The sequence below is a fragment of the Anser anser genome, assembly GCF_964211835.1.
Source record: "Anser anser genome assembly, chromosome: 3".
Taxonomy (NCBI): Eukaryota; Metazoa; Chordata; class Aves; order Anseriformes; family Anatidae; genus Anser; species Anser anser.
In genome coordinates, this window is record NC_139722.1 from 75,889,492 (window position 1) to 75,908,846 (window position 19,355).

General features: G+C 40.4%; 1 protein-coding gene across 12 annotated transcripts in view; it reads right to left on the minus strand.

Annotated features, from left to right (window-relative positions):
- RPS6KA2 (ribosomal protein S6 kinase A2) overlaps nt 1-19,355 on the minus strand; it is a 308,943-nt gene that overhangs the window by 23,578 nt on the left and 266,010 nt on the right. For all 12 annotated transcript variants that reach the window (XM_083828092.1, XM_083828093.1, XM_083828095.1 and 9 more), the window contains 3 exons: nt 18,428-18,530; nt 14,447-14,577; nt 12,537-12,662 (listed from right to left, as the gene is read on the minus strand). In XM_083828092.1, the coding sequence (XP_083684218.1) occupies nt 12,537-12,662; nt 14,447-14,577; nt 18,428-18,530 (360 nt within the window). The remainder of the gene's footprint in view (nt 1-12,536; nt 12,663-14,446; nt 14,578-18,427; nt 18,531-19,355) is intronic.

The window sequence follows — 19,355 nt, forward strand, 5'->3', positions numbered from 1 at the left end:
ATCACTGCATGGGAAGCCTGCTGTTAGAATGGCACCGACTTCGCATCAGCACTCCTAGCACCTATATTTGGGATGCCAGTCTAAGAGTCTCAATTGTTTGCCCAGTTGAGAGCACTGATTAGTGATTTTTGCTTTGCAGATTTAAGTGATATCTACAACCAAAAAGTAGCTGTAAAATAATCCAAGAAAGATACTTGCACTTTGGAATCTCAAATGTAACTGCACAGGGAGTGTCAAAAAAACCTCATTCTACTAGGAACTCATTAGGAGTAAAGCATTTTGGCATGAATTTCTTATTGCTAGAAAATGGCAGCAGTACATTTGAATAACAGGTTTACAGAAGAATAATGGGTGGCATTTTCAGAAATTCACAATTCCATTACTGGCTTGGATTTGAAGGCTTCCGACCTTAAATGTGATTAGTTCTCCATAAGAACTCAGCACAGAGCTCAGATTTAAAGCAACGGTGTTTGCAGGGAAACGTGTTTTTAAAAATTTCTTTTGTTAACGGAGATAAATGCCTGGCTGCTTTTGCATGCATTTTCATGGCTTACTTATGGTGACACAAATTTAAGTACAGGTCTAGAATTTAGTGCGTCAGTCACAATAATGCATACATTATTTTTTGTACTCCTCGTAACTGACATGTGTTTGCACTGATAAAGGTGGTTAGTGGCTGTGGCCTGCGTCTGAAACCATACCAGTGATTTGATTCTGAATGAACAACAGTGTGACGATGCAGAGAAGTGGCAGTTATCCACATTTGAATAAATGAAGGGAAAATTTCAATAACAGACGAGTAGAAAAAATCCTACTAGCAATTTCTCCTTAGAATAATGTTGCTCTCCCAGTTTAGTAGAGACATTCTCAAAAACCCAATGAAAATCCTATGGAATGACTCCTCATAAATAAAACCGCAGTGGCCAAATGTGTCCCACACAACCAATAAGTCTAACATATAAAAAGATTTGCAGGGCCACTTTCTTGGCTGGAATAAACTAATATAGCTCTTGTCAAGTTGAGGGAGCTACATAAACATGTGCCCGCTAGGGCACTGCTTGCCTACTACAAACCAGCAGAGCAGCAAGTAATACTGCTTCTGTGGGAAGCACTGCTACCACTACGATGCTGGAGCAAGTGATATATTCCAGATTGTTTTTCTGTTGTATTTTCCTGTGAAAGGGGGTATCCAGAGTTGTGGAAAATTTTAAGATCCTATTAGTAATGCAGGAATATAACTGTATATATATCGTCTAAAAAAAGAAGATCCAAACCCTTAAAATAGTCTCAGCTATTGACACAAAACTCAAAACAGCATAACGTGAAGCAGTCTGCTAGTGATTTAGTAGCAGCAGCAGTAGATGTTATGTAAGGCTTCTAATTCACAGCACGCTATATAAATATACATCTCAAAACTGTCCTGCTAAACACGCCGAATTTTTACTTTAACACGTGCACACGCTGCCATACTGTGACTAAAGGGGCAAGCTCCCCAGGAGCACACAGCAGATCACCACTGGAGCTCCCAGCATGGGGTGCTGGCATTTCTGGTGCGGGACACGGCGCATGCAGCAGTGGTGGTGGCCAGGCCCTCGGCCACCTCTCTGCAGCTCCGTGACACCACGCAGCTGGGGTTCTTGTCACCACCCTGCTGTGTTACGACTGGCTTGAAAGGGGAAGGATTTAGTAGGAATTGAAAGATGTTCTGGTTTCTTTGAGCTTTAACTAAAATACATGTGTGCTTCATTCGTGTAAGTGACATTCACGTGAAACCAGAACATCTGTGCCATCAGCCAAGGAAAAGAGGCATGCGACACTCTCACTCCAACATGGATCAGAATACTTATTACATTAAAAACTCAAGCCAGGCACTTCACTTTCCACTTCTGTGTTACTAGTTCTTCCTCTTGCTCCCGCTCTGGAACTTAATTTATCTCTTATTTCTAAAGGTCAGCTCTGTTGTTAGTCCGCTCCTGTGTATGAAGAGGTTTTAGCTTTGCCCACTGAATCAACCAGTGCAGATTGTGTGAACCAGACAACAGTGCAGGTGGCATTTCACTCCCACCCAGCGCGACCATTAGGTATGTTCCTCAAATGCAATCTAAGACAATATTTCTCAGAGCTATGCTTTCAGGGCAGCCCGTTGTCAGCTACTCTGCTCCAATGAGGGCCAAAGGCCCCGTTGTTTTGTTGCCTGCCTATGTCTCTCTGTGTTTCCTTTGAGATATTGTGTTTTGCCTGAAGACAGTCTCTTCCCTGCTCCTCTCTGTGATGGCCTGTGAACCTTCTGAAACTCTTCCTCCGTGCAAGGAATGATTTTCCTTTAGGATATTAATTCTGATTTGAACTCAACTAAACGTATACACAAACATCCTCCGTTACAGACTTCATGGAATACTTTCTCTGCTTCTAGCCCTGAGGTTCTGAGTAATACGTAATGCTGCTACTTTTCTATTTCCCTCTGTAGATGTGCGGTGGAGAACACCAACTCAGAAAGCTCTCAAAATGTATAAAAACTTGACTGAAAGTGTAACAAGAGCTCTATTGTACCTTGGTGGGGAAGAGCTATGAAGCAGAGAAGCTTGTTATTGTCCTTAAGAAAAATAAGAAACTGAACCATAGAACAAATATACTTTTTCTATGTGTATTGGGTACTTAAGGATTGCTTAGAAAATTATCGGTATTACCCCTGGATGAAACAATTCCTGAACAGAATGGATTCAACACATATAATAGTGTCCTTTGTCCTAACAGTGGGCTTTTTTGTCCTTCAGCTTGCACATCCCTTGTCTCTTTTACTAACTAGCTGAAAACAAATTATATTTTCTTCAGGGGAATTTAGGGTAAAAATCTCATGATATTTTAAAATGAGGCAAGCTCCATCAAAGGATAATACCGAACTCTTTCTCTGTCCAGGAAGAAAGGATCAGGAGAGAATATTTTCAAAATCCTATTTAACAAGTCTGGCCAGTTTTTGCAAGTCCTTTTACAAGTCTTTTGCGTGGAAAAAAATCGCCTGATTCTTCCTTATTAATGGTTATTCAATGTTTTCAGCCTTGCCAGGGTGGACTGAGGAGTACAAAGGAGAGTATAGGTACAGTTCTGCATGGGCCAAACCTTGCTGAAAATGGTACGGTAACTATATAGACAGTATGTGTTTATATTTGCTGGCTGCAGTTTTGTGAAGGTATTCGTGTGTCTGTGGCTGGGTAGATGAATTTCTTCTTCTGGATCTAGTTATGCCATTAGCAGATGTTACAGTCCCCAGCTGTCTGCTACCACCCACCAGCTGGGATTTACAGCCTTCACAGCCCTGCCAAAGAAAGGGTACGTGTGAGCACTCCCTAATCTGCTTTGGGCAGAATTAGCCCCCGTAATGTAAATTGACTTTTTAAACAGCTGAAATTAACCTGGGTGACCTTGTGTGAGGAGGATGCCTGTGTTTCTCACATGGAGCTCTCCATCGCTACGAGTTGCGAGATTGGAAAAGAGCAGGTGGTAGGAGGTGACAACTTAACTGCCTTGGCTGTCTGGAAAATGAACAGCCTAAAAGAAAGAGTGAGAGAAAAGCAACGGAGTGAGAAAGAAGATGGAAAAGAAACATGAGATGCGGTGACAGGAAGAGCTGCGACTGGTCTGAGGAGGGACGGCGCTCTGGCCAGGGCAAGCTGGAGCAAGGAAACAGTTCGCTGCTGCTTGACGCTTCCTAGGCTGGGGAAAAAGGACTTTGTGCATCTTTAATGAACAAACAACGCTGCATTAAAACGTTTGCTTGGCTCTCACTTGATTCTTCCTCTTAAGTGAAGCAGGACACAAAAGCTCCGTCTAATTGCGTCAATAGAAATGGGCAAGAGTAGTCCCCTCCCTCCATCTCCGGTCTTGGGGAAATCAAGCTAACCGTGACAATGCTGGCACTGTGCTTTAACCCTGTCTGCACCACTACCATGGACTGAAAAAAACAAACAAATAAATAAATGTCCATTTTATTTTAGTGAATTTATTCCACTGGAAAACTTCCACTTGCACTGGGATCAACCTTAAATATTGAGAAGAATTCAAGATACACCCTGCAGCACTCACATGGGTATAAAGGAGGTCGCGTGGCTTTGGCTGAGAAGCTTTGGTGAGCTGTGCTGCAGGGGCATCAGGGGTAGCACTCCTTGGCTGCCCTTTTTGCCCCCAGTCCCAAATGAGACGGTTGCCTGCCTTTTCTTCAGCTGCCCCAAGTGACCTTTCCTTGAGCTGAAACTGAGATACAAGAGTGAATTGGGGCAGCTGCTACAGTCCTTGTCTCCTGCTCTGGCTCCAGCAGCAGAAAGTCCAGCAGAAGACCAGGGCAGAGGCGGGGCACTGCAATACCTCAAGGGGCCACAGCTGAGGCTGTCAGTGTGTTCAAGGAAGCAGGGCAAGTGAAAGCTACTTTTGACCAGCACCAGGGAACATAGATGGCTTTGTGGAAAAAGCAAGGAGGAGAACAAGAGCTTATACGCTTCCTAAAGATGCTTTATTTCCTCCTACATGGTTTGAAGTTTTCTCTAAAACCTATCTATAGTATTAATCACATTAATGCATTAATCACATTTAAGAAGAGATCCATATAACAGCATGATGCAATGCTCCCTGTAGGAATCTCTCTTTTTTTTCTTTTTTCTTTTTTTTTTCATGGGGGGAGAGATGAGCAGAGGAAGAAGAATTAACTCCATGTCTCTTTGCACACTGTTTCTACACCATATGTATGCATTGAGTTTCATATCTGAAACTGGGGGCACCAGTGGTGGAACGGACTATAGCTGGGATACACATCCCTTCTGAAAAGAGACGGCATAACAACGCACACAGAGATTTTAAACTGACAGTTTCATCTACAATATTAATTCCAACAAAAGTATCACAGAGATAGAGCTCTGCAGTTCTGTGAGCTGGAAAACGTACAGGTTTCCATTTCAGTAATATTTTCTTCTAAAAATAAGTCCTATTCATGCCAAGCATCTGTTTTAATTTGGTTCCTTTTTTGATGTGAAATTATTCAAGCTGGATGAAAATCACTGCAGAAAGGCTAACATTATTTAAAAAGCCATGGTATAATTTACATTTAAGATGTCTCCAAGGAGAACTATTCCAAGCCTAACAGTTTCTGAGGGACTATTTGCTGTGCTATTAGTTCTGATTAGCTCCAGAGATCCACTCCCCCCGTCCATGCTTAAATCTTTCAGAAAAAAATAATAATTGTGAAATGAATGTTAAAAGAAACAGGACTAATTAGCGTTAGTTTTTTTTGAAATAAGCACTGGCCATCAGGCCAAGCTGTGTGGGTGGGGCATTAAGCTTTCTGCACAAAGAGCATGCCCGTTGCTGACTTAGCACTCCCGAGCTGTCGGCTGCAACCGTAGCACTAATTAATCAGCACCTACGCAGTTGCACACATTCTCGAAGCAACACAAACCCCACCAAAATTTGTTTCGATAGCACCTGTGAAATAGTAAATCTCATTTTAGAGAGAAGTCTGCGGTTCTGGAGGCAGAATAGCCGAGTGGGAAAGGCTCTGCACAATTTTAGCCGGCTCTGCACAGCCCTAGCACACGCCTGTGGATCAGACTGATCAGTTTCCAGTCCGCCAGATGACTGCAGTGCTACTCCCACCTTCTTTTACAAAAACCTTCAGGGACGAAAACCAGTGTATCATATTCAGATACTACAAAAGGGGAAAATTATTACATGAATATGGAAGACAAATACAAGAAACAGTTTAAACAGCCCCAAAAGAGAAACAGAGCCGCAAAGGACCAAATGCTGTCCAAAACGCTTAGGTATTTGGCAAGCAAGCCAGAGAAAAGAAACATGATATTACTCAGCTGTAGGAAAACTGCTGCCTGATCTTAGGTCTCAGAGAAGATCCAGTTAGGACTGAGAAATATCATCATCTCGCATTCTTCAAAAGCTCAGCAACGCCAAGGAGAGAGGCACTGCGAGCTTTGTGAGCAAATGGAAAGCAGGCTGCAGTAATCCTTAAGCCAGAGGGAACGCACAGCCACTGCATATCTAAGATTTGCTCTGAAGTTTAAGAGGTGGCCTGCCCACATTTCTGTGCCTCTATCTGTCTCCTCTGCTTGTTTGTTAAGACTTAAAGAACACCTTGATCCCAGTTAGACAAATGTCAACAGTCAGCAATGGTGCTTGCTGCTACAAACAATGTGGTGCTTGTAAAAGTGCTCAAGGCTCTCCTGGCTCTCTGCCCTGCCTTTTTCCAAGTCTTTCAAGCAGAGACCAGCACTCTGCACTGGTCCATCCTTTCTGAAGTTGCAGCTGCAGAGTCCTGCCTATTGAAGACGTGCCCCTCTGAAGAGCTGATTTGTGGTGACTGTACCTGTGAGAAATCTCAGCATGCCCAAATGAAACCAATAGGTAAGTGAGGATGAATGAAGTTCGGCAGGCATTTGGCTAAACCCAAATCTTACAAAATGAGGACATTATAAAATATGCTTCATTGCCTCTTGCTATGGTGAGTGAAATTGTACACAGCAACATCCAGCATGTAAGACCCTTTAATAAAGTTACTCAAAGTGGGACAGCCAAGGAAGCCTTTGAAATACCCTCACATATATAAAGACCCTCACAGACAGCTTTCTCCACTGCACTTCTTTGTTATTTCAACCATTTTACTGCAATCAGTTTTCTCTCTCCATCGTACCTGGAGGATGCCAGGCTATGCTCTTTGTAAGCACTCTTCCTGTACCCACCATGGTTTCCCAATTATATTTAAGGGCTTTCCATGTTAGTTCTCTGAAGAGTGTTAGATGAACAGCTCTCTGGAAAACAACCCTATGCAAATCCAAAACATCGCAGAAATTTGTGCCTAAATCTGCTCTGAAACCTGTATGTCCTACATGGCACCCTACATCCAGCTGAGTCTGTTGCCACTCTACAAGCTTAAGCATCCTTCAGACACTGAAAAGAATCTTTCACTGAAGTGTCTGAATAATAGGATTTCATGAATCCTGGCTTAATATACCAAACTTAATGGGAGAATGTGGTAAATGTTCTCTCTAGTTTATCAAGGTAAGGAAGGGTCTTGTCATTCTGACCCTGCATTTTGTAAGGCTACATCTCCACTAATGACAGGTCTGACTTCTGTGCATTGAGAGGGAAGATGCCTTGGTCATCCTCTTGAAGAGTCTGTTTTACCAACAGGTCTCATGACCAGACTTTTTCCTGAAACTCCCTTTTTTTTAGCTTCAAGACATTTTGTCTTGTGTTGCTGTCTTTAGCAGCTGAATTGTTGTCATCCATAATTTATATCACCTTAAAGATATTTATAGATTTTGATCACATCCCATTGGACTCGTCTGTTTTATATCATATAAATTTGTAACTGTCTTGATAGAAATGGCTTTGCAATTATTGCATATTGTCTGCTATTCATTTTTCAGATTTTCTCTAATTTGTTTATAATCGATCTTAAACCAAAAACACCAAAATAGCACCATCTTTACCTTTTTTGTTGTCATTCATGCTTTCTCCATTCAGCACTAATCTCCTGACATAACCATAATATAGGTTATGGGGAAAATGTTGTAGAGCCAACTATATAGTCAAGCATATCTACCCACACCAACCAACCAAAACCAAGCAAACTGAAATAATGAACATCAATAGAAGGGCACCATGAAGTTAAAAGAAATTATGAAACAACTCTGGTATTCATACAGCATTTGGTGACTGTCACTCACTGCTATTATCACATAAATAGATGTATATAGCAAGTGTAATTACACATGCCTGCTAAAAACAGCTCTCAGGAGTTGCTGACTTCTCTTTATTGATAGCATGTTGACATCACTTTTCCACTGTTATAGCATTTTTATAGCTCATTAAAATGCACCTTCTCCCCAGTCTGCACATCCCAAAACACAGGGAGATAGATGTACTTTCACTGCTCAGCAATTACCAGAATTATATACGAACTCTAGGATTTACTAGGTCTCCAGCATAAACTAACCTGTATCCCAGAGGCAGACACAGACTGCAAAATTTAGCTTTGCTCACAGCTGGGGAACATTTGGAGACAAATAGTTGGTTAGTACATTACAGAGATAGGAAAAAAGTCATGAAATTCACACGTGCTTCGAGATCCAAATTCCACTGTAGTATTGGCATCTGCAAAATTGATCTTGTCATTTGGGACTATCTCTACCGTATGCTTTTCCTCCTCAGCGGAGAGAGAAGTGCATACCCTGCCTTTTATCCAGACATTTGCCCTGTCTCTAACAGCATGTGAAGAGTAAAGATCTGTAAGATTTAACCATGTAGGTAGTCTTTTGACCTGGAAAAGAAAGTACTTGGCATCAAATTGTTGAAGCTGGCCCCTATCCACCTCTGCATTGTTTGGGGCAGACAACATATTGGGGGTAAAATAGGCCATAGCAGCAGCAGTTTTTATTTTGGCTATTATTTTCCAGTATTCTCTCCTTGTGGGGGGAGAAGTCAATCTAAATCCAGCTTGAAAGCTTCACTAGAAGTATGGATCCAAGCTTGAAACCAGCGCAATGATTCTAAGTAAAGAGAAAAATTATTCTGGAATGCACTAATTGCATCAAATCTCTGGCAGATTTTGAAAAATCTGATTCACCAAAATCTCTAGCATTTCCTTTGTTTTCCGAAAGAGAGCTCTTAATCTGTTTAGGCTTCCATCGCAGACTTTTTTTCCATCCACAGAAATCCCTCCCATCTGCTCTAGCATCAGTCTCTTAATTAATTGACTTATTTTCTTTAGATACTCATGCGATTGAAATAGTTTGATCTGATTTTCCTTTGCTTCTGATCATGCTGTTACAGTTGCACCCATTTGATGCTTGTGAATGTGATCGACACTGCCAGTTCCCTTTGTTACTAAAAATCATTATGCCTGGTTTAGTCAGGATGATCAAAATTCTAGCAGAAGAATCTGAAACACATTAGAGGTCCATCAGAGGAGAAATACTTCCCTTCCTCACCCCCCAAGTGTTCTTCTTTACACCAGAGTCTTATAAAACATTCAGAAGAATGAACAGTATACTTACTTGTATTTCTTAACTTTATACTTTCTTTCACTTGAGAATGGGATGGAAAGAAAGCCAAAGAGTAAAATTTTTAAAGTGCCTCAGGGTATGTACATGCAGTAGAATATAATGGAAAGATTTCCTAAGCCCCAATCTACCTGCACTGACCCAGACAGGTTCCTACTACTTTTAGGGTAGACTCAGTTTGCAGGAAATATAGCTGCCTGTAAGCTTTTCCAGTGCATGGCATTGATATGCTCACAGTAGTTTAGATGTGTTAAGTCTCAATTCTTAAATATTGGATTTAGAAGCCTGAGGGCAGTTCTAAAATAGACATAGATTTTATTATTAGCATTTCGTTCTTACAAATGACATGAAAGGAAAGGGGAGAGGTTGGAAGAAAAATCTGTTCTGAAAGTTGAGACTGGATTTACAAAGGTAGCTGGGTGCCCAAAGGTGCAGAGAGGTGTCTGCAGGGATTTCCAAAAGCCTCTCAGTGAATGATATGCCATATCTCACTGAACACTGAAAAGAATTAAATTACAGTTCTGTTCAAGTGTTTTTATCATGCCAGCAAAGAAGCTCTTTGCACTGCTAAACATCTAATTAGCTCTATAAGATGGCCTCCAATTAGTTGCAGATGGCCAGCAAAAGCAAAAAGGATGAAATGTTTCTGACAAATACATGCTGCTTCTGGATTAAGAAAGGTTTTGCTTTTCTGTGTGGATTTTCTGGCAGTAGCTCTGACTCAAGTTACTCTGGCTCAGTACTCTGCTGTCTCAGTGTGGCACTACGCAGCGATAGTAAATAAGGCCTGGTGAGTGGCATTCTCCATGGAGGGATTATTTAACCGGTGACATTGCGCACTTCTTCCTGCGGTGATGCCACCACGTCATTTCCTAAACTCCTTCATCATTGCCAGCGTCCCCTGGGGAGAAGGGATGATGCTCTCTGACGTGTCGACAGTCACTGCTAACGAGAGAGCTTTTAATGAGCTGGTACCAGACAAATGGGGAAGCTGCCTATCATACAAACTATCGCTGTAGATATATTTTCCTGTGACTGTTATATATTAGGGAGCATGGAGAAAATTATACTTACTGAAAGATATCAAAAGAGTCTAATTACAGTGATTTCTATAGAGAAAGTTAAAGGATGCGTGTCAAAAGGGACTGATATGTAATTATGATAATGCCAGTTGCAACTCCTGCGCTATCTAATTACTTGAAATGGGTGGCATTGTGCAGTCATTATGAAAGTGAGCTACTTTGATAGCAAAATGATATAATCTTGATATCAAATAGAGATAAAAATGAAAGGATAATAAAATTAGTATATTTGTATGAATAATAATCAAACAGGCAGCAGTCAATGTGCAAACAGAAAACCACCAACCGTCTCCAAGCCCAAATCTGTGCTACACTTCTGACTCACTCTGTGTCAGAAACTGAGGTGCTGTGTGTGTTGGTAGTCAAACTGGTAGTCAAAATCAAAAACTACTGGCATGACAAGAAAAGAGTAGTGAGAAGTGGAGGGAGAAAAGAATAAAAAGAGAAAAGATTAATAGAAATGGAAAAGAGCATAAACCTAGCAATCGAAGGGCTAACCTCTCCTGGGCCTGGCTTTGGGTTTCTCCACGTGTTGAGTTTGCTCTAGATTCTTTAAGGTACTCCAAACCCACAACCACTGAGTAGGTGCTGGACCAGTTTGGATTGAGGCACTTTTGACATCTTTGAGGATAGAGGTCTTTGTATTTTGGTTTTGTGCTGTATTTGTATTACACTGATAAAGCCGTCAGCAGTACTTGATATGCATAAAATAGTAAAATTATTAGTTTAATTTAACTCACATTTTTTCCACCACAGATGTCATTTAATTGCACAGAATCCATACCTACTATAGCCTAATGACATCTGTTTACAAATGAACTGGTCACCGGAAAACTCATTTTTCCATTCATTAAAAATGAAAATCCTAGCATGTTCATACACAAGCCCATGGACCTGCTGGTAGGTCTCTGCTCCTAATTATGGTATAGCCTAGAAAAATAATCTGTCATTTGAACAATGACATCAACAAATTGTCAATTGTTAACAGTTCCCAGAATTTTGTGGGCACCGCTTGGAGAAAACAAAACTTTCAAGGGCTTTAATGGACAATGCACTATCTTCAGTTTTGTCATGGAAAAAAAGACTGAATAAAAAGTTTAATATTATTCTATTGAATACCTGAGGCTCACTTATCTCATGGACTGCAATTTGGATCACTTTAAACTCTCATCTCCTCATTTAAAAGCACAGACACAATTTCATTTAAAAACTAAGTTTGCATATTTTACTACAATTTTTAAAATACAAAAAAAACAGAAAGGCAGTTGACTACAATACTTCATTTACTGCAATGCTGCTAAATATATTTCTCTGTGTACTGATTTCAAGGAACTACTTTTTGTCTTATGCTCATTTAAGCAATCTGTTCCCATGAGATCACGCAGAATGAAAGGATCTGACTTAATTGTCTGTGTCTTTCCAAATTCATTATTCTAATTCCTCATTTAATCCAAGCTTGCCTCTTTCTGGTACAAGAACAAAATCCCTAAATATGTTTCTAGCATATGAGTGTTTTAATTAGTACTCCTTTCTCCCAAAGAAAATTCGGTGTTTGGAACTTTTCCTCTGAGATGTAACCTCATGATCACTTGCTACATACACTAGACTTTTCTGCCCTCTGTAAAAGCTGCACACTATTAACCAACAGCACTTAACGGAGGTTGTAATTTAGCCCAATGACTGTGACCTTCCAAAGCAGTTCTGCTGGAGAGCCATTATTTCCTATCAGAACAGATTCCCTCCTACATATATCCTTGCAGCTTCCTGGCTGCTGGCTGCTGTGACATATAGTATTGCTTGACCAGCTCTGAAGTTCACTGATTTGTCTTTAATATCCAACTAATTTCCACTGAATTTACATTTTGAATCTCCACTGAAGCTTGTGTTTTGCTCCTTTGTGTAGCATGCTGGTGCTGAATGTCAAGAAGACAAAAGGAAATCTAATTATTTGAAGGTGACTACGTTTTTCACTGGCATATCTCTCTTATTACAAAAAGAACTGCAAGAACTAAACTTAAGAAGAACAAAATTCTATTTTGCAATCAAATCGCAATCAATTTTGCAATCATTTTATATGTTATTTTGTTTATTTATGATGATTCAATGTAGGATCTGTTAAAAATCATATCTAGAAGGCAAACAACGTGGCTGGAATGATTAGCAGGGTTTCCATGCTAGACTGTAAAGGATTTTTCCATTTTACTTGATGAGATTTAGGTGTGAGAAATAACATAAGACTTACCATTAACCCCCTCATCTTTTGAAAGAAAAAAAACCACAAGCAACACTGAGAAGAAATAAGCCAACTAAATATCCGCTGACCACACTGCTGCCCAGGCAGACAGAGCAATGTCAAACCACATTTCTGGCACCTGCCGGAAGGATTTCTTACCTTCACCGCAAACTCTGTTTCTGTTGCTTTATGAACACATCTCTTGCACACTGAATAGGAGCCAATTCCTATGTCCTCCTTGATCTCATATCCATCTGTAAAGTGAATATTGTTCCCATGTAATTGCTACAGAGAAAGACAAAATAAGGGAATCAGGACATGGGTATGTAAACACATGGACTAGCCTAGTCTTAAGGAAGTGCTTGATCTCATCTTCTCCACAGAAATCTCCTGTCTTGGCTGGTTTTCTAAGTCCAGATTAAGTAAATAAATAAATAAATAAATAAATAAATAAATAAATCCAAAGCACTTTACCTAAGCAAGTGTATCCCAGCCCTTTTTACCTCTTTTCAGTCTGTAAGATGGAGTTGCTCATGTAGAAGTAATGGCAAAAAAGCAGTGATTTTCTAAACTATTTATGGAATGCAGACAACCACTTCCTATTAGAAATTCACAGGGAACTATGGGCCTAAATCTCTTGGCAAAGCCACAATTCTTGACAATATGAATTTGTTTCTAATTAAAAAATACTTAGAAAACTAATTTCTAACTGAAGGGCCAGACAACATAAACAGCTAAGAGCTTCACAGCTTTCAAAACAGATACACCTCATATGGGTTGTATCTCCAGTCCAATGGGGGTCTTGTTAAGAATATGTTTTACTATGATTTCAGTGTGAGAGAAAAATTATCATATTAAGTCAGCATAACTTAAGAAAATATTTTTCTAGTGAAAATAAATAGGAAATGCTTTAAAACTTCTTATTTTATTATTGAGAGGTATAAAATGAATTATGGCACCACTAGTTCATATGCCCTTTCGAATGCATTTGGGCTGGTGGATCGGTTAGGTGGTGATGGCTTCCCAAAGCCCAAATCTGAGGCCTTGCTGTAAACTCCCTTCCAGGACTCAAAAAATGACCAGCAGCTCTACAAATCCTCTAGGATCTTCTCTCTGAAAATGTATGCTCCTTAGTAAAGCTCAGAACCTTCTAAGACATGTAACCTTGAAAGACATGCACATGTTAAATTCAATACATTTTTACACACAAACAAAAAATCTGGGATGTAATTGCTTGGTTAACAATTCACTTAGTAGTGCATAAGAGAATCTTTAAGAATAAACTATAAATTATTAAAACAAGCATGAAAACTGATGCCACAGACAGGGACTCTCCCCTTGAAGCAAAGTACCTCTCACTGTGGGTAAGGGGGGGAAAAAAATTTTCCTTGTGGGAAAATTTGCTGCCCTTTTAAGCACTGCAGTTCCTCTCCTGTTTCACTGTTCCTCTGATCTATTGAGCCATTTGTAGCAATTTATTTCTGGTTTACACTAATGGGAAATTACAATAACTGGAGAGCATGTCATAGGGGAATGACAACAAGAAACCAAGTGTCTGGCAATTGTTCTTCCCCCATCAAGACACTCTGGGTTATGTGAGTACAACCAGGCTCTTGTGCAATCACAACAGGAGCAGAGTGGCGTTTTACACCCAGAAGCTTGGGCTCCATGTGTGTGGGAGCCTACAGGAGTCGTTCACTAAGCCCCTCTGCCAGCACGGACTGTATCACACAGTTCAAGACAAAACTATTGAGAATGACATCATTCACTGAAAAAAGAGCACTCCGTCACCTGCCCTGCATGCACAACTGGAATAGTACTTCAGCTATTCAGAAGTGCATTTCATTTGAGCTGTGATAAGGTGTGATCACTATTTCATTTATAGGACAGTGGAGAACGTGAATATAAAGGTAAAAGCCTTTGGAAAAAAATATCTCATTTTCCATCTCCTACATGCTGTGTGGAAACAGATGAGGGTTGGGTAGCTGTGAAATCCTGAGGCAGTTTAAATACAAATTACACATATGTATCTACCCACCAAATGCAAAGTTTAACATCAGCATCTGTACCTGCACAATTGGATGAACAGTGATTTTGTGCACATCTTGCTGTGCAGGCTCCTGTACCAAGTTAGAGGCAACAAAGCTGAACCCTCTGAAAAGATGATGAGCATTGGCACTTGGAGGAACACCTGGGGAATCTGTAGAAGGAAGAAAATGACTTCATGAGCTGCACAAAGGATTAGAAAGTAATGGAACAGCACCTGCAATAGACAAAGTCACCCCTGCCAGTCATCAGCAGACTGCTGAACTGGTAGACACGCATGAATCCAATTCACCTCCATAATCAAAACTTTGATACGCCTTCTCTGTCCCTTTTCTCTGGATCTGAACAATGCAGGGATATTATCTGCAAGGATCTTGGATACAGAGGTTTTGTTGTGCTTTTTTTTTTTTTTTCCACAGTGTCTGTCCTTTCCAGTAGGAAGCACTGCCTGTGCCAGGACTATGCACAGAGAGAGAAGGGACAGGACAGCGAGGCGAGGGGAAGACGGATGACTCTAGGCAGTGCACCCCTTTGGCTTAGCAGAAGCTCTTCAGGGAGTGGAAAAAAGCTGTGGGATGCTTTATCTGTCCTTTGTGGCACACTTTGACTACAGAAATTACAAAAGCTAGCGTAATGTGGTGTAGTGTGTGGGAGAGAAGAATGCAAAAGAGAAAAGACGTGAAGCAGGTGTAAAAGCACGATGCTCCAGCAGTGGTGGTTTGCAGTCTCATGAGGGTCTTTCTGGAGCAGCTTTAGGAGCTGGGACCTACTCTAGGGAAGAGGCTGGCTGGCTTGTCCTCGGGTGAAAAAACTATCTGGGGGTGTTTTAACTAACCTCCCCCCTTAGCAGAGGAATGTCTGAAGTTCAAAGAGCCCTGAATTGTTCTGCCGCTGGAATGAAACAACCAGAGAACGGTCCCTCTTACCTATGCCACCACTGACTGAGAGAAACATCCCACCAAAGTAAGAAGAGAAGAGGTGCGCTTCACTTAAAACTCTGAAATGCTTTGAAGAAATCTTTCTCCCCAGTGTATGTTCTGTCCTGGGCATTTCCTTAAGCAGTAAGAGCACCACTACAAACCATTTCTGGGTAGCTGGCTGGGTGTTTTGAAACATATGCTGTGCAAATTTGCTCATCTTCTAGTTGTTCTTTTCCCCACTCTCCTTTGTATTTCCTCCAATGCAACATGTGATTTACCATGATGAGGTTTAGTCCTTCTGAAGCCATAATACGGTAAAAATAAATTATCTGCCCAGAAATAAACAAAACTGAGACTGCAGCTAATTCTACATCTCATTAAAAAGTCTCCTCAGCTTTAACTGGAGTCAGAAAAAAGCACAGCAAATCTGACCTCACTCCAAAGCATGTGAAAAAGCTATGTGTTTTTTGGTAAAATGATGCAGGCTATTTGTTTATCTCAGTGTGTTGATGCGTACTGCCCTTGCAAATACATGGATGAATCACACCAGAACTCTTGCATCACTGGGTACTTCTCACAATGGCAAATATACTACAGCAATTTTCCAAGAGAGATTAATTAAGGGAAAAAAATATTTGCTTTGAAAAAGGAATTTTAAGATCTGAACACTCCTGATTTTTAGAAAAGCTGTGATCCAGCTCTAAACCACAAATGCTAGGTCATCTTTATTTAAAATAACTGTTCCTTCATAATTTCCTGCTAATCTCTTTATCAAACACTGTAAAAGAGCTACTGATTAGTTGGTGTTCAATATAAAATATTCATCACCATTGACTGATATGCCCATCATAAGAACTAAATGTTAAAACACTAGTGTTAAATACAAAACTGTTTTTAAATCATGTTAACTAACTGTGATAGTTATGAACTATAATTTTCACAGTCTTAATAAATCCAGAATCACTTCATATATCTGAATTAGAGCCACGTGCAAACACCAATCTCATATAACGGTTACCTTCCTAACTGTGAAAGCCATAATGCTTTGTCCCACTTGAGCATCTCACATGACACGATTTATAAAGGGTTCATAAATCTTAAGTAATTTACATCAATATGCTTCACTAGGGTTAGTAAACATTATTTTCTTATTTGCAGAAGAGGAGATTTAGACACCTGAGGTGCAATCTTACATACTTTTTCTCATCAGTAAAGCCAGCCTAATATGTCTTGCTGGTTATGGAACACTGCCCCATCACTTAACATAGCACAGCCATTTGTGGACTGAACTCTAAGTTGGATCACCACAATGTCTTGATTTGATCCTTGTTCAAATCACAGCTTATAACCTGGATCACTTCCGTTTCCTGCTCCCTGTTAGGCTCAGGTATAGATAGCTGAGTCAACATAAATGAAATGTTGGTGCACAACGGTGGACTTCAGAAACCAGAGGCCAGAAAAAACACCTCCAACTCAGATGAATCCCTGAGAAAAGTTAATGTGAAACTATACCCATATCGATGAACTGTCAATATCAGAAACTGCATCTTTGGCATCCTCAGAGGAGAGCTTAGAAATTTGCAGAAAGCTGTTTCAACCTCCAGGCCAAAGAAAGCTTTCTGTGATAGAGCAAACTACAAGACTAGCAAGGTACTGGATCCAGAACTTTGACATAAACCTGACTCCAGGCAGTAGAGTTCATTCATAAAGACAGACTTTGTGTGTCTGTGCCTCTCCTTGGTAATATACATGTGCTGCCAATCTGCAAGGGCTTTTCTATTGCTCTGGAAGTGTACAGGAACTCACAATTACACCCATTTGGAAATTATAGGGTTTGGTTCTCAGGCCACTTTCCATAACAGCATGAAGCAGAAGCCATGGCAGTCCTTCCCCCTACTCCAGCCCCCACCCCAAGACAAACCTTCTCAGTCAGTGTTTTGCACAAGATACCAAACTGAATGAGGCAATAGCAAGAACACATACAGTGTAAAATATAATCCTGGACATCACCACATGCATGAAGTACAACGGTTTTTATGGCAGCACAATGGATGATGTGTGAATTTCCAAAACAATCCAAACTCTTAGCTTTTCTCTGAGACTTTCCAGGGAAGCGGCCTACACTTTTCTCGAGATCAGACTAACTTTCACTCTTCATTATTTTAGAGAAATGGGCATATGGGTCCTCTGAGATCTGAACTAAAGCTAAAGTCAGAGGTGTAAAATATATTTGCCTTGTTTCCAAATAACCAGAGTATAATCTCTTTTTCTTTTTTTTTTTTTATATAGCTTGTGTAAGACTGCACATCCTCACCAAACAAACAAACAAACAAACAAACAAAAACAGAACCCCAAATCAAAACACCCTAGGAACCAAGACTAGAATCCACGTCTAGCAAGAGGCAGCGTTATAACTGAGATTACCGTTCTGAGGTTACTGATATTCTTGTTTTGATATTTTGTGCAACAACCAAGATATACTGCACAAAAAGTGATATACTTGTTAGAAAATTGAAATTATAAGAGCAACATCCTCACTGCAAGAATTTTCTAAATATTGTAGACCAAATTCCTTTTCGGCATAGCTCCACTGATCTGAGAACTTGGTGATTCTCCATTAATGTTAACCATGTATTAACTTCCAACAGTCCACAGTCCATGTCATTTCACAATTAAAGATAACATCTATGGAATATGTATTTAAATACTACCTTGCAGAGATTCAAGGTTCTTTGAAATTGAGGTAATTTAAAACAGTTGAGGTAATTTATAACAGATAAATTCAGATAACATAAGCAACAACAATAGAAATAAAATAGCAAATCAACTATTAGTTTTACTGTAAAAAATGCAGACATTAATGTCTGCAATGTGAAGATGGTAATGTGGTAATGTGAAGTTGGTGAAATGTTTTATGAACTTCTTTTCTTAGAAATGCAAACTTTTTGCTCTTTGCTTCCTGCTGAACATTGCAAAATCCAGCAATCCTATGGGTGATAAGACTTTTTGACTCAGTTGGAATAGGGAGGAAGAGGATGGCTGAATCACTAAAAAGATCAGTCACCCATGTGCCATTGCACTAACCTGTGGGGGTCCGAGATGTGAACTCTGGATCAAAATGAAAGGTGTCTTCTGGCCGTCCCACTGCAGGCTTGAAAGGTGGCTTGATTTCTTTCCTGTATAGTTTCTACAAGAAGAACAGACCACAGTCAGCAACGTAACAACAAACTCTGTACCTTCAGTACCCACATATAGGCTCCCCTTTGTTTATCATGTTCTTTGTCATCTCAGTGCCATCCTTGCAAGACTGACAAAGAAGATGATAAAGCCACAGCTCTGGCTCTTGCCTGACTGGTAGGCTTAAAATCTGTGCCCTGGATGGTCCCTGCAGTTTTTACTTACTAGAACCTGGAATAAAAACACAGATATTTCTGGTTGAACATGGACTGACAGAATATTCTGGCTGGGGCATCTGAAAATTCATTGATCTTATGGGCAGGGCTGGCACATGCAATGGTAGCACCAAGAAACTGCACGTGGGTGAGTTCAGCATCACAGCAACAACGAGCACAAAGAACGGCTAGGAAGTGGTGACTGCTTTAGCATTTATTAGCATTTATTATTTGTCAAGAACAAGCAATATGTTGGGTGCTCTGCCAGATGGAGCTGAGCAACAGGCTTGGAGCTCACAACCTAAACAAGCAATTTGTTCTTTTGGCATATCTGGTGAAATGGTTTACAGATGAGGATTAGAAGAATTTCCCATCAAAACACAGTGGGAAGAAAGCACTGCAGATGGGTATGAAATCATTGTTAAAGGCCTAAATGTGCTTGCGAAGAGGAGGAAAAACAAGGAAAAAGCTGCGGAAGAGGGGAGTGTGTACAACAGGTAAGAACTGCAAGGTGAGTGAGGGGCACGTACGGGAGCATGTAAGTAACAGTCACCATATATGCATGGCAATATTCTGCCTTCATTACCAGGGATTTTCTGTCCTCTTTACTCATGCTTAGC